General features: G+C 36.2%; 1 protein-coding gene across 8 annotated transcripts in view; it reads right to left on the reverse strand.

Moving 5' to 3' along the window:
• Positions 1 to 16,852, reverse strand: part of TANC2 (tetratricopeptide repeat, ankyrin repeat and coiled-coil containing 2) — a 369,540-nt gene that overhangs the window by 251,846 nt on the left and 100,842 nt on the right. For all 8 annotated transcript variants that reach the window (XM_038546935.1, XM_038546931.1, XM_038546938.1 and 5 more), the window contains one exon: positions 6,312 to 6,383. In XM_038546935.1, coding sequence (XP_038402863.1) covers positions 6,312 to 6,383 — 72 coding nt within the window. The remainder of the gene's footprint in view (positions 1 to 6,311; positions 6,384 to 16,852) is intronic.

Raw genomic sequence — 16,852 nt, forward strand, 5'->3', positions numbered from 1 at the left:
ACTAGCACAATCAGTCTTACAATCATATGCCAAGAAAAAAAAAATCATATGCCAAGAGCCTCATTTCACAAAACAATAGATAGTTGATATTCTGGTAAGCTTTCTACATTCAACAAAATTCCTTACACTGCTTTACTTTTTAAAGTTACATTAAGTAACAGAAGTGAATACTGAATCAATATGCGGCCTGGGCATATCCACATTCCTTCCCAAACACCCTAGGTGCCTCTTGCTCATTCTTTCATTCAACAAATACTGACAAATTCATATATGTTAAGTGTTCTAGGGCAAGAGTGGTAAACAAGACAAAGTCTGCTCAAATGAAACCTATTTTCTAGTAACTGAGACTAAAAAAGAAAAAACACATATATAAGTAAATGCATAAATAATTATTTTCAAGTAGTGATAAATACTATGAAGGTTAGGGTTGGGTATTTGGTCACAGAAGGCCTCCTTGACTAAGCAGAAGCCCTTTATTCAAGAAAGAGCAAGTTTACAGGCCTTAAAAAGAAAACACTCTTAACATGTTTAAACAAAAAGGCCAGCATAGAGGAAACAAAGTAGACAATGGAGGGAGTGGGAGGGCACAGAGTCAGAGTACTAGGAAAAGGGCAATTCAGGTAGCATCCTATAGGGAATGATAAAGGCAATGTGATAGGAGGCTACTGAGGAATTTTATTTCAAGTCTGGGGAAATATGTGATTTAATTTATTTTAATAGCGCACTCTATCACATGGATAATAGACTATAAGTTGGCAAGGCAACTAAGACACTATTACAGTAGTAAAGGAAAGAAATAACGATAGTTCAGACTAAAATGGCAACAACACAGGTGGTGCAGAATGACACAAAAGTATTTTAAAAAGAGTAAATTCTTAAAGCATTATAAAATAAAACAAAAAGCCAATAATAGAGGAGAAATGTTAAGAAATCCATGGAAGACAGAAACTAGATGCAATTGGAGTGAGGAAATTATAGCCCAGAGCATGTGTAGGAGGATAACTGTGAAAGATGAGCGTGTTTCCAGGTCTGTTTTAGGCACAGAAGCAAGAGATGCAAGGAGCAGGAAGTGCCCAGGGGTGGCAATCTGAATGAGTACAGTAGGACCAGACTCACTGCAAACAGGCATCTCCCATCTCCATTTTATAAGCAAAAAACATCATAAGTCTCTGACCCAAGCTAGAGCAGGAAGTGTGGTTATGTTTGAGTCGGAATCCACTGTACCTGAGAGACAGATCAGAGGCCAAGCTAGCTAGTTAACACACAGGAGAGAGCCCTCCATGCCTAAAGTTAACACACAGGAGAGAGCTATCACACAAAGAAAAGACATCTCACCAGACACCTTTCCTTACATGTCTGCTATTATTATTGAAGAAGATACTAAATAGAAACTGAATCCACAATTAGGCAGGGCAGATTATCAAGTATTATGTACCTATAGAGGCAAAACAGTTGTTTAAAGTTAGTGTTTGTTCTGAACAGACTGCCATCTCTTCTGGCCCATTGATATCTATGGTATTATCAACTGTTAAATAATTTGAGTACCATCCCTCCTGACAGGCAAACACAAAATGTAATAAAATGGAAGAGTGCTAGTTCTGGGTTAGGATGGAATAAGCACACTCCACCTTAATTGAATGTAACTAAAACCCCTGAATGTAAATAAAAACCTTGGAAAGTAGAACAGCAATCTGAAGACTGTGAAAAATAAATAGTAGCAGGCAAAGTGTGGAAAAAACCAGAATCTGAAGGGTAACTAATCTGTAGGACAACCAATTCAGTGGCACATTTCCTAATGTTTTTTTATGTCCCCAAACTCCCAGCTCAAATTCAAAGAAAATCCAAATCCTGGAACAGCAGAGCAGGGATAGAAAGAGAGATGCAAGACAAGTCTCTACCTGGTTAGGCAGGATGAATGAAGGGAGTGAGGGTGGCTCCATGTGGGACTGACGGAAAATTCCTTGGCTTTTTTTTTTTTTTTTTACCTTTTGCTTCCAGCTCTTCCGCACCACACCCAATCCCCAAAACCTATTTCACTATTGGCTGCTTTCTCTCTGAGGGATGGGACCAGAACAGTGCTATAAGGAGTATGACAGAACTGAAAGGAGAAATAGATAAAATAGATAAATCTACACTTAGAGTTTGAGATTTCAATATTCCTTTCCTAATATGTGAAAGAATGAGCAGACAGAAAATCATCAAAAGTAGAGAAGACTGGAACAACACTATTAATCAACCTGACCAGACTGATATTTATAGAACCTTCCACCCCAAAAGAATATAATACACCTTTTTTTTTTTTTTTTTAATACACCTTTTTTAAGTGCATACTGAACATAAGATAGATCATTTCCAGGAGCATAAAACAAGTTTCAATAAAAAGTAATTCAATTCAAAGAGTGTGTTCTTTGACAACAACGAAATTAAATTAGAAATCAATATAAGTGGGCAGCGTGGGTGGCTCAGTGGTTGGGAGTCTGCCTTCAGCCCAGGGCGTGATTCTGGAGTCCCAGGATCGAGTTCCACACCGGGCTCCCTGCATGGAGCCTGCTTCTCTCTCTGCCTGTATCTCTGCCTCTCCCTCTCTCTCTGTCTCTCACGAATAAATAAAATCTTTAAAAAAGAGAAATGGAATGAAAGAGGAGACATCACTGAAGATTCTACCCATTTTTAAAAGTTACTCAAGGATAATTGAAAAAAAAAAAAGGATAATTGAAATAGTCATATTCTATTCAAGACATTTAATTTGTATCCTAAAACTTTCCCATAAAGAAAATTCCAGGCCCAGATGGCTTCTCTGAGAAATTCTATCAAACATTTAAGGATGAGATAACACCAGTTCTACACAAAATATTCTAGGAAAATTGAAGAAATACTTCTCAGGGCGGCCCGGTGGCTCAGCAGTTTGGCGCCGCCTTCAGCCCAGGGCCTGATCCTGGAGACCTGGGATTGAGTCGCGTGTCGGGCTCCCTGTATGGAGGGAGCCTGCTTCCCCCTCTGCTTCTCCCTCTGCCTGTGTCTCTGCCTCTCTCTCTCTCTCTCTCTCTCTCTCTCTCTCTCTGTGTGTGTCTCTCATGAATAAATAAAATCTTAAAAAAAAGAAATAATTCTCAACTTTCAGCTGGTTCTAGGAGGCCAGCATTACTCAAATACCAAAATCAAATAAAGGCATTGTGCGGCAAGAAAACTAAAGGTCAATATCCCACTTGACCATAGATACAAAAATAATAAAAATTGCTTAAGCAAATCAAATCCATCAACTGCACAAAAAGAGGCCACATACACCTGATTTGCTCACTGGGCTCTAGAGTATTGTTTCCCAACTATAATGGCCCAAATCAAATACTGGAAATATTTGTACCACACTGGAATAAAGTGATAAAACAGGCATGGACATCAGCTACCCCAGACCCTGCCCCAAGGACTGAGCACTTATTTTAAAGAATATCTCCTTTCCTACACATTATTCCCCTGAATTTAGAACTGTTTTTTACTTATTATTTCATGTGTATGTCACTAACCCTAAACTTTTTGCCAATTGTTTAAATTTTTCTGAAAAGTAATTAAACGCGTCAGGTTTCTATCAATCTCATTTTCATGGAGACAACTCTTCCCGAGGTTTCTAACCTAAATCCAATCTGGTTTGATTGCCTCCCCCGCCTCCACCTCTCATTGTTATCCTAAATATTTCTTTACTTTTCTCCTTTGTTGAATTTCCTATTTCCTACAACTCATTTCTCATTTTTGATGGATCATAGCCTACATATTCCTAAGAAAGAGTACAAGGCAGTCAAAACAAAACAAACAAGCAAAACCTTATATGTCTTAAAAGACTGTATTAGTTTCTTTTATTTCTTTAAGGATGTTAATAATGGTTCCATTATTTTTCTCTGCAAAATTTCTATTCTCTCCAAGTTGCTTTATTCTATTTATTTTAATCTCTATCTTCATACAATAGAGGGTTTCCTCAAATATCTAAAGTAACCCTTGGTTAGTTGCTAATATTTAAAAGAAGAGAACTAAGAGACTGAGAGCTTTGATACATAGAGTTATCTAGCTGGGCTGTTTTTTTAAGGAATCTCTGATGGTTACATTTTGTGTCTTTCTTTTCAGTCAGATTTTTCAGAAAAGACTGCCAACCTCCTGCCAACCTCCTGCCTAACTGCCAATATTCTAGTGTCAGTAGGATAAAGACAACTGGAATCCAATTGTCTTATTTTCAGTATAGGACTGCCCTCAACTATGCCTGGTAGATGTCTCCCAGTCTAGAATCTCTATTTTATTCCAAAGAATAAATTGCTGGGTTTTGCCAAGGTTTAGAGTGGGGAGTTGGGCACTTGCCCAGCTGACTAGTTACCTAATTTTGAGGAAGAGGTCTCAGGAATCAAGTGCTTCTTCAACTGATTTTCAGCCAATCTTCCTTTCATCTCCATTTCCATATACTACCATTCTTGAGTTTTTTTTTGTAGCTTCTGGAGTTACCCTCAGGTTGTTTTCTTGATTTCCTCTGCTATTGAGCTTAGGGTTCAGTTTTTAATTATTTATATACTCTCCAGTTTCTAAAATTGTGTTGATGTTGGCTTTTCACCAATCCCCCTTTACTGATCTTTTAGCAGGTTTCTGGAAGGAGCAAAAGCACAAGTCTGTGTTTATCTCATCTCTTTACTCCTTTAGTACAGATGCTCATTCAGCTCAATATAGATGGCTTTCTATTTATTTCTGTCTTTTGAGTAAAGAGATACTACAAACAAAATCTCCGAGAAGGTAAGAAACACGTTTTAACTATTAGTTAACTCTGATGATGATTCAATTCCCAGTAATTTCTAATGGAGATCAGGTAGCTGTGTTCAAGGTCATGGAGATCACTGATTTTGATGTTATTAAGTTCAGCTTTTATTATTAAAACTTAACTACACTTGATTTGAAAAATATTTTAACTGACACAGCCCAGGGGCCATATGATAAATGAATAATTGCTTACATCTCTATGACATTTAATATAAATGATGATATTTAATAAAAATTAGTATAATTTTTCTATTAATTTCTACTAATATTATTTTTAAGGTCTCTCATACGTGAGCTTATTTTCTTTCTTTTCCCCCCCAGGTTTATTGAGATATAACTGACACAACATTATGAAAGTTTAAGCTTGACTTGATATATACTATAATTCATTTTAAGTTCTTTTTTCATATAAAAATATGTTTAAGGAGAAAAATCAGACAAATTCCTGATATAATACCATGCACATTATTTAAAAATAAGTAAGTACTAGTAAAAGTTAAAATTTCCAACCTGCATATATTATTACTCTTTTCATTCTCCAACAACTTTATAAATATAGCACAACTCTAAAACTTGGGAAGAGCAAACTTGGAGAAAAAAGGTAATAGGATTATGGGATAAATGAACCAGGAACTTTTACAGGATTAAAACACCATAACATTTGTAAATCAAAGCTTTCTTTTATTTATAAGTAAAGATTCTCTAAAAATCATAAATCAGTCAAAATGACTGCCTGAAATTTTGTAATATATTCATCAATTTGGGTTCTCAATTCACTTTCTCTCAGAGATCATTTCATTCATTCAGCAATATTTATTTAGTAACTCCTATATGCCTGGTACTTATTCTTGGCAGTGGAAATACAGTAATGAACAAAACAGACAAAAATCTCTACAATATGAAACATGATTGTAAATAAAATAAATACAAAGATGATAAGTACTACGAAGAAAAAGGAATGTGGGGGAACTAGTCATACAATTTTAAATAAGATAATTAGGGAAGGCCTATTTCACTAATACAGGATGTTTTTACCTAGTTTGAAAGTTATTTCAAAAAAACAGTTGAAAGCACATATTAAATTTCAAACAGAAGGAAAAAATAAGATCCTAATTGAAGATAGCAATATAAACAAAAATAATTTCTTCTGAGAGAGCTAAGATAACAAATATTGTATTGATGAAATTTTTAAAAGCCAGTGTGTTGATATGAATGTTACTGTTAAAAATTTACTTTTGGTTATATTCCAAAAGTGATATCCAAATATATATCACAATGCTCCAAAATTACTTTAAACCTTATTAAGGTATTACCATTTAAAAAATGACATGAGAAAAATTTTCATTTTATCTTAAATAAATGATATCCTATAACTTTTAGAATGCTACACTTAAAGCCCTAAAGGAGAAACTAGAATATCTAAACTAGACCCAGGGAAAATCTCAAACTTCAGACTAAGTACTAGAAAGGAATAGCTGATATCTTTTCTTTTTAATCTAATAATAAATTTAACAAAAACTTACCTTGCCCAGAGCGGCTTTGGCGAGAGTCTACACTTGACTGTCTTCGATCCGGTGGTTCCTCGCTCCCTCCATCTGTATAAAAGTAGAAAGGGCATAAGCAAATAGATCATGGAATTGATGTAGTATCTCCTATGGTACCATCCGTATCTTAAAACTGCAATACCTAGGGGTGCCTGGGTGGCTCTGTCGGTTATGCGTCCAACTCTTGATTTTGGCTGAGGTCATGATCTCAGGGTTCTGAGATCAAACCTTGCACCAGGTTCTGCACTCAGTGAGGAGTCTGCTTGGATTTTTCTCCCTTTTCTGCCCTCCCCCACCTGGCACAAGCTCTGCCCTCCTCTCTAAAATAAATTTTAAAAATTTTAAGATTTTTATTTATTTATTTATGAGAGACACACAGAAAGAGAAAGGCAGAGACACAGGCAGAGAGAAAAGCAGGCTCCATGCAGGGAGCCTGATGTGGGACTTGATTCTGGAACTCCAAGATCACACCTTGGGCTGAAGGCAGATGCTTAACCACTGAGCCACCCAGGCATCCCTAAAATAAATAAATTTTTTTAAAAAAAAACTATATTTATCATTTGTTTTCATTTCTTATGATCTTAATCATTAAAATATTTGAGGATTTTTTCCTATATAAATCAGAAGTTCTTATCCATATTATTGTGAGGACAGTTTACACTCTTCTCTGGAAGCGTAGAGAAAGTCAAGGTGTTCTTTTTCCCTACCCCCAAACATATACACTCTACTTCGCATGTAATGAATAATGTTATCAACTCTGAAGTTCACTCATGGATTCCAGTATAGAAGCCTTGATTTAAAGATTTACAGCAATGTCTAAATTAATTACAGCTGCTTATTTATTTAAAGTAGGTCAAGTAATCCCCCAGGCTGTATGTTTTACTAATAAAAACTACATTTATATGTCTCATGAGAGATAATAAGAAAATTACATAATACATGAAAGAGCAATATAAATCAGAATCAGAAAAACTCAGAAATGAGGAGACAGAAACCAAGAAAAAACTAGAAATAAAACAGTCATTTCAGTTCTGAAGACAGCTTAGAAAACAAGTGTAAATAAACCTAACAAGAGATCTTAAAAGAAACAGAAAATTGGGGCATCCAACTGGCCCAGTTGGTTGAGTGCTGACTCTTGATTTCAGCTCAGGTCATGATCTCATGATTTTGAGACTGAGCCCCAGGTCGGGCTCTGCCCTTCGCACAGTCTGCTTAAGATGCTCTCTCTCCCTTTCCTTCTGCCCACCCCACTGCCCCACTCATGATCTCTAAATAAATGAATAGATAAAATCTTTAAAAAAAAAAAAAAAGAAAGGAAAAAATCTTTAACAAATTTTAAAGAGAGAAATTAAAAAGGATTTTCAAGAAAGTGACAAATATCAAAGACAGGTGAAGAAGATTTGGCATATGAAAGAAAATAAGGGGAAAAAAAGAAGTTCCTGAAGGAGAAAACCAAAATGACAGAACAAAACAAATATTAAAAACTGTAATACAGGGAGTGCCTGGGTGGCTCAGTTGGTTAAGAACCTGCTTTCAGCTCAGCTCATGATCCCACGGTCCTGGGTTCAAGCCTAACATCAGGCTCTCTGCACGGTGGAAAGTCAGCTTCAACCTCTCCCTCTGCCTGCTATTCCCCCTGCTTGTGTGCTCGCTCTTGCTCTCTCTCTCTCTCTCTCTCCCTGTCAAATAAATAAATAACTTAAAAAATCTATAATACAAGAAAGCTTTCCAGAAAAAAAATGTGTATATGTATGTATGATATAGTTATATATGTGTGTAAATACATATATACATTCTCACACATATATGTATCTACAGTATATTTGAAACTACATATTGCAAGAGTATCTTGTGTACTTGAGATAATCAACTTAGAGCAATGCACCAAGACATTTTTTACTAAAATTATTAGACTTTAAAGAAAAAACAAATCCTTTGGCCATTTAGGTAAAAGCATCACATGATTTATAAGAGAAAATAACAGAAAAAAAATGAAATAGTATATTTAAAATACACAAAGAAAACTTGAGCCAAAGATTTTATATCCAGTAAAACTTACCTTTCAGTATAAAGAGCAAAGACAAACTGCTATCAACATGCAAAAACTCAGAAGATACTGTTCCTGTGAGCTCCTCCTAGCTCTACTAGACAACTAGCTATAGGCAATCAAAGTGACAGGAGAGACATCAAAATAAGGGCAGATAGTGAGCACTAAACATACAGTTGATCATAGAATTAAGACTAAAAGAATAAACAGTTTTTAAGGAGAGAGATTACAGAATATAAAGGCTATAAAGTCTGACAATGTAGGGGATCCCTGGGTGGTGCAGCGGTTTCGCGCCTGCCTTTGGCCCAGGGCGCGATCCTGGAGACCCGGGATCGAATCCCGCATCTGGCTCCCGGTGCATGGAGCCTGCTTCTCCCTCTGCCTGTGTCTCTGCCTCTCTCTCTCTCTCTGTGACTATCATAAATAAATAAAAATTAAAAAAAAAAAAAGTCTGACAATGTAGACGCAGGACAATCACTTAAAAAAAAATGGGAGGAGACTGAAGAAGCATTAAAAAAAACCAACAAAAAATTTCAGTAAACAAAATTGGTGGCAATGATGTTCTGAAGCCATTCTCTTTATAAAGAGGGATAAAGCAAATGATTAATTATGGGATAGTCTAATGTTTGGGTTTTTTAAATGTTAAAAAAAAAAAAAAAGCTGGTTTAGCAAAGGAAATGTATTAGGTGAACCTGGACTATCCTGACAAATTTAGTTGCAAGGAAGCTATGAAAGACAATAGACAAATAGGGTCATACCAAAAAGACTCAGTGAAGAAGCACTCACTGGTCATGAGATCACAATGATGTTTAAAAAACAACACCACACTAACCGGTCACTTTCTAAGGATAACAGGAACCCAGTTTATTATTTTGAAATCTGGGAAAAAGGAAAGAATTAAGCAATTTGTCCTACATTTCCACCATAAACTATACTGGTAGCCAAAGAGTATATAACAGAGATCTTCTATAAAATCATTCCAGACAATAAATGGGAAATAAAAGAAAAAAAATCAGAATATCACCATTTCACAATGAATTGATAGCTCCAGAGGCACAGGGTACCAATGACTAATAACCAAAAAAAAAAAAAAAAAAAAGAGTAAATAAAGCCCAGACATTACATACCTCTTGATGATAGGAGCATAACAACTACAGTTTTCAATCAAACTTAAGTCTGGTCAAACCTCTGAATGTAGCTGTCACTACATTTCAAGAAAAATGAAGGACAGAGGAAAATGTTGAATTGTTTCTGAGCGCACAATCAATAAAAATTAGACTGTGGAAATTTTTACAGGTCAAATAACCTAGGTCTTTGAACAGATTAAAAAAAAGTTATTATGCAGTCCTAAATTATTGTGGAATAAACATTCATTTTATCAAAATACAAAACTGTACCAGAAATCTGTGGCATCTTAAATCAGGATGTATGAATACAGTACTAGTCACTTTTCCTTCCCAGTAATTATTTAATTTTTAAATGCAAGTATCTTTCTTTACTTGGAAATCAATTACAATGAGCAACATTCATATTTAGGCAGGTCTTAAATTTTCATTATTTTGATTTTTTCTATGTGGGTAAAATTTTATACATATAATTTGTTTTAACATCAAAACATGCTCTTAAAATGAGAGAAAGTAATATGAATAAAACACAGACATTTCCTCTTATCAGCACTGTCTTCCTTTTTTTTGGGGGGGGGGGGCTTGTATTTGTCTATTCATGAGAGACACAGAGAAGAGAGAGAGAGGTAGAGACATATGCAGAGGGAGAAGAAGGCTCTCTTTAGGGAGCCTGATGCAGGACTCTGATCCCAATCACTGGACTCCAGGATCAAGACCTGAGCCAAAGGCAGATGCTCAACCATTGAGCCACCCAGGTGCCCCAGCACTGTCTTCCTAAACAATAAGAGGCAAAAAATAAATAAAACTTAGGCTTCAAATAGTATTAAATCTGCATGATCTGTGGAATGTCAAGGTATCAATAAAACAATTCACAGGAGAAATATAGGCAAGAAATGGTTTAAGATATAGTTTTGAGTGCGCACGCCAGTGGAAAACAAGACCAAAAAAAATCACCAATTTGATGCCATCATAATCTAAAATGTTTTAACTGCCTAAATTTTCAAAATTAAGTGAGAAATACATTGCAATAAATTTGAGCAATTCACTCCCCTAAGACTGAAACCCTATAACCAACAGTGTCTTACTCCAATGGAAACTAAGCATAAGAGTTGAGATTAACTCTCAGGTGAAAATAAACAGTTAAAGATTGTTTAAGAAGAAACTCATCTCTTCCCCAACATGATGTAGGAAAGTAATTTCAACCTCTTTTAAAAAAAGTACCTGTGGTATGCTTATGGAACCAAGAATCCATTATACAATATAGCAAGACTACAATGACACATAGTACTTTAAATGTTTTTGCTTTGCTTAACACACAATTCCTTCAGTACAGAGAAGACCTCCCACACAAGACACTTATATCTACATTTACGGACAAAACAGAACCTTCAGTTGTCAAGCAAATCAAGTTATTTGCATAAGACTGATTACCTCACACCTGAGTGTATAAGGTAGGACTAGTCTGTGTCTATGAAGTAAGAATTTACTCATCAAACTTGAGTTAAAGACTTACTTCAGATATACTATGAATTTTGCAGAGGAAAACACCCTGATGTAACAGGTACAGAAATAAAAAGACCTGACTCCAACTCAAGTGCTAGCCTTTAAAATCAGAGCTTAATTTTCCTGCTTCTGAGATAGTCAGCAAAGAACATTTGTGTTTTTTTATCTGCAAATAATATGCAACAATATACTTTAATACTAAGAAACATAATGGATTTGCTATGCCCATTATTTCAAAGAGGAAAATGCCACTGGAGAATTTACCTCATAGGGTAGATGTCTTTCAAATGAGGTGTATTAAAGCAGCAAAATAGTCCTCCTAAAGAAATACTAACCATATAGGGATATTCAATATGTAGTGATTCCTATGAAGGAACTTTAAAGTTAGAGAAAGTCTAGTAGCAATGCGCCTAAATAATTCCAAGAAAAACTTTTTCTTTCCCGTAAGAAGGTGATACTTTAAATGATTCTTCTTCTCAACCCAGGATCAAAACATTAGAGTTGAAAAATTAGCAATTTAAGTAACTCTGAATCTGGTAAGCCAAGCCCATCTTGAGTGTTCTCGGCTAAATACTGTGCTAGAATAAATAACAGATTAGATTTTATGAATGAAGATTTTGAAGTTGGTTGCCTTCAATCCTCATTTGGTAACTTAAATATACAACCCTAATAGAAGGCATGGGAGGGGTATTAAAGCTGTAAGGAATACAATTCAAATAGATTAAAGTTTTACTATTCAGGTGTAAACTCTGGTGCCTTTTACTAGTCAGGCATGAATCTGTAAGAACTGTATACACTTAGTGCCAACAAAGGCAGATGTAACTGGAAGGTATGAGTGGGATCTTTTTAAGATGCAAAAGAAGGGGATCCCTGGGTGGCGCAGCGGTTTAGCGCCTGCCTTTGGCAGAGGGCGCGATCCTGGAGACCCGGGATCGAATCCCACATCGGGCTCCTGGTGCATGGAGCCTGCTTCTCCCTCTGCCTATGTCTCTGCCTCTCTCTCTCTCTCTCTCTCTCTCTGTGACTATCATAAATAAATAAAAATTAAAAAAATAAATAAAATGCAGAAGAAGGACCAGGAACATAAGCTAGATTTATTTATTAGCCAAAAGTCACTTATGAATAGGTACATAGATAAGATGCTTCCTGGCTACATAAGACAAAAGATGAAAAGCAGCTCATCTGTCTGGGGTAGAAAAGGGAAAAGGAACCACAATTTATTTGTCCCAATATCTATTCTCTGATATCTACAGTATCAGAAAGATATTTACAACATTATCTCATTCAATACTAATAACAATTCTATGAAACAAGTATGATGCCCATTTTAAATGTAAGACTGAGACTCAGGGAAGTAAAGTGACTCCCTCCAAATCACACTGCAGTCCTATAATTCAAATTGTCTAGTTTCAAAAATCTCTGCTGCTCTCTACTGTAACAAAGAAGTCATTAAGATGGTGGTAGGGCATCCTGAGGGGGAAAGGGAGCAAAAGTGGACAGAATTCAATTCAGAGGCCACTACAAAAATCCAGAAGAATGAACACTTGGAGCAAGGGAGCAGTGGAGGTTGAGAGAAGAGGTCAGATTCTGGATATATTTTGAAGGTACAGCAGAAAGAATCTGCTGTCAGAAGAGAAAAATAAAGAAATAATCAAGGGTGATTCCAATATTTTGGGTCCAAACAATGGATGTGCAATTATATTGAGATAGGAAAAATTGTGAAAGAATAGGTCCAGTGATGAGGAGAGTATCTGGAAGTCAGGTCTGGACATACTAAGCTTGCAATGCCCATTTCATATAAAAGCAGACATGAACATACATATGCCACCAGTACATAAACTCCTTTATTTTATTTTTTTTTAATAAACCACTTTTAAACTGTATGACATCTCCACGGAAGGGAGTATAGATAAGGGGAGAGAGAAAGAGAGAAGTCAAAAGACTAAACCTTGGGCCTGAATCCAACATGCAGAAGCTGGTGGTATGAGAAAAAAAGTGCAGACAATAAGAAGTAGCAACCAGAGAACAGAGACAAGACTAGAAGAATACAGAAGTCAAGTAAAGAAAGAGATTCATGAGGGTGCCTGGGTGGTTCAGTCAGTTAAGTACCCAACTCTTGATCTCAGTTCAAGTCTTGATCTCAGGGTTGCAAGTTCAAGCCCCATGTGGAACTTCATGCTAAGCATGGAGCCTACTTAAAAAAAAAAAAAAAAAAGAAGCAGCACCAGCATTTCATCGAAGGAAAAGATCAAATGTTGATAGGTCAAGTAACATGAAGATTGAGAAGTGACCAGTAAATGTAGTCGATGTAGATGATTTAACATGGTTCCTGTGGAGTGGAAGATATGAAATTTGATGGGATTAAGCTCAAGAGAGATTAGAAAGAATTTCCTGAAAAAGTCTTATCTCTCTCTAGACATGGAAGACAACCCATGGAGACCTTGGATATTCTGGGTGGCATCTGAATAAACACTAGGATAAAGTTAACACTATGAAAATTAAGATAGAGGGAGACACTAAGGTCCTTATTAACACTGGATTACTGAAGAAAACTATCCTATTTCTGGTTTACAGTTATATAAATCAATAAATCCTTATTATCATATAAACCAGAGGTCAAATCTGGCCTGCCACTTACTTTTGGATAGCCAATGAGCTAAGTAAGAATAGATTTTACGTTTTTAAATGACTAGAAAGTTAAAAGATTAATATTTTGTGACATAAAAAGTATATGAAATTTAAATTTGAATGTCCATAAAGTTTTATTAGCACAGAGTCATGATCACTCATTTATATGCAGTTGATGGTGTCTTTTACACTATAATGACAGGGTTCAGTAGTTGCAACTATTATGGCCTGCAACACCTAACATATTTGTTATCTAACCCTTTAGAGAAAAAGTCTGCTAACCCCTGATATAAGCAATTCTAAGACAAATATTCTATTACCTGCAACCATTCTCCTATACTCTGGCAGCACCAAACTACTTGATGATATTCAAAGGGGAAATGGATTAATGAGGCCTCCTCATTAATTTATTAACACTATCAATTTATTCACACTAACTCCTCTACCTAAAATGCAGTTGCCTCTACTTAACAATATAAGGAAATCGTATCCAATACATATTTACGGGGCTTGGTGTCTAGCACAACTAAGCTGGACTCAATTTAAGACCTTAGGAAATTTAATTAACTTCCCTGAACCTCAATTTCTTTATCTGTAAAGCTGATATTAGTAATCTCTTTGGAGTTGCAGTGAAAAACAAATGTGGTAATGTATATAAAACACAGCATGCCATCTGGCACTAAGTAAACACTTATTAAATGATAATTGGAATCTTCATCTGTCATCATCATGATCAGTAACAACATCCGTTCACCAAAAGATGGCTTAAATATCATTTTCTTGGGACCTTGGGTGGCTCAGCAGTTGAGCGTCTGCCTTTGGCTCAGGGTATGATCCCAGAGTCTCGGGATCGAGTCCCATGTCAGGCTCCCTGCATGAAGCCTGTTTCTCCCTCTGCCTATGTCTGTGCCTCTCTTGCTCTGTGTCTCTCATGAATAAATAAATAAAATCTTTAAAAAATATATATCATTTTCTTATCTTGTCTATAAGATTTTTGGGATGACTCCCACTAAGAATTAATTGTTCCCACTTCTGAGCTTCTATAGTACATTTGTGGAGGCCGAGAAAAATTAAGGCCATCCCACCTAAAGTTCAGCATTAGCACAAGGACAGCCATCTTAGGTCCCTGTGAATAAGAGCTGAACTTTAAGGGGAAAAACTGCAGAATGTCCTCGGCAGGTAATCCCATATCAGAAAGACAACAGAGCTCAGAATTGCCCTCGGCAGAGAATCCCATATCAGAAAGACAACAGAGCCCACGCCCGTGGTAGAAAGTCCCATCTTAGAATTCTTCCATCCCTTCTGGAAATCCCCTAGACCAGCCTATAAAAAACCCAGCTGTAACCCACTTCGGGGTCCAAGTCCCTGCTCCGCTGTGTCGGGTATACTTGGACCCAAGCTGGAGCTTGCTAATAAACCCTCGTGCGCTTGCATCGGTGTCGGCTCCTTGGTGGTTTCTCGGATTCGCAATCTTGGGCACAACACATTATGCATATTTGTTTTTATACTACTAACATACTACATAAAGATTAATTATTTACATGACTATCTTTGGGCTAAGGTTCAAAGTGGCATGGCTATTCTCAAAAACAAAACAAAACACACTGTTGAATTAATTTTGCCAAGAGCCAGCTCTAAAATTAATGCATTCATAAAACCAAACCAAGTTCAAGGGAATAATAAGTGGTACTGATGTGGCTTGAGACACAGTTTAAGAAGTTCAATGTTTTTACTTTTCTTATCTAAACTATTACTACAATAAGAAAAGTGGCATTATTCTAAAGCACAAAGACCTTAACCTCCACAACAATCTCAATGATCTTAATTATCAATAAGAATTTTCATAGGTGGGATCCCTGGGTGGCGCAGCGGTTTGGCGCCTGCCTTTGGCCCAGGGCGCGATCCTGGAGACCCGGGATCGAATCCCACGTCGGGCTCCCGGTGCATGGAGCCTGCTTCTCCCTCTGCCTGTGTCTCTGCCTCTCTCTCTCTCTCTCTCTGTGACTATCATAAATAAATAAAAATTAAAAAAAAAAAAAAAAAAAAGAATTTTCATAGGTAAGTCCAGACCCACCTGAAAGTTATTTCGTTCTTAAGAAAACATCTATAGTGTCTCTTCCTCTAAAGAAAAAAGGAAGCATGCTATCCCAAATAAAAAGGATTTAACAATGCCACCAATACTGTAGCTAATACTTTTCAGATTCTCATAGATCTAGCTCATATACTCTAAGTACAAAAATCAACTTCCCTATGATGAGTTATCAATTTATATTTGCCTAAGGTATCCAAAATTGCCTAAAGTATCCCAGAAAGTCTGATCTGTAGCTTGAGAAAAGTTCTAAACACAGAACGCTTTGATTCTCATGATGGAGCTATGCATCAACGATGATGAGTAATAAAAGGAAAACAAATAGACTTGCTAATTGTAAATGAAGCAATCACCAGTAATAATGTCAGTATTTTTTTTTTAATGTCAGTATTTTTAAGCCTGATGACTGTGCTTTCAAGGTGCACAATGAATATATAAAATGTCAACCCAAACACAGAATTAAATAGAGCAACTGTTAAAAATCAAGGTATTTTCAATTACATATTTATTTTTTATTTTTTATTTATTTTTTTAAGATTTTATTTATTCACGAGACACAGAGAGAGAGGCAAAGGAAGATGCAGGCTCAATGCAGGAGCCCGATGTGGGAGTCAATCCCAGGACCACAGGATCATGCCCTGAGCCAAAGGCAGACGCCCAACCACTGAGCCACGCAGGCATCCCTTCTTTTTTTTTTATTAATAAACTTTTATTTTAGAATAGTTTTAGATTTACAAAAAAGTTGCTGAGATAGTACAGGGAGATTCCATAAACTCTACACCTAGTTTCCCCCTTAGATTAGTCATTTGCCAAAACTAATGAATCAATATTGATACATTATTAACTAAAGTCCACACTTTAGATTTCCTTATTTTTATTTAATGTCTATTTTCCATCCCATGATACCACATTACATTTAGTCATGATGTATTCTTAGACTCCTTAGACTAGTTCCTCAGGAATTTTTGTTTTAACTTTGACAGTTTTGAGGAGTACTGGTCAGGAATTTTGTAGAATGCACTCAGTGGGGTTTGTCTAATATTTTTCTCAGATTAGACTTGGGTTATAGGTTTAGAGGAGGAAGACCAAGAGGCAAATTGCCATCTTCATTATTTAATTTCAAGAATGC

The sequence above is a fragment of the Canis lupus genome, chromosome 9, assembly GCF_011100685.1.
Source record: "Canis lupus familiaris isolate Mischka breed German Shepherd chromosome 9, alternate assembly UU_Cfam_GSD_1.0, whole genome shotgun sequence".
Lineage (NCBI taxonomy): Eukaryota > Metazoa > Chordata > Mammalia > Carnivora > Canidae > Canis > Canis lupus.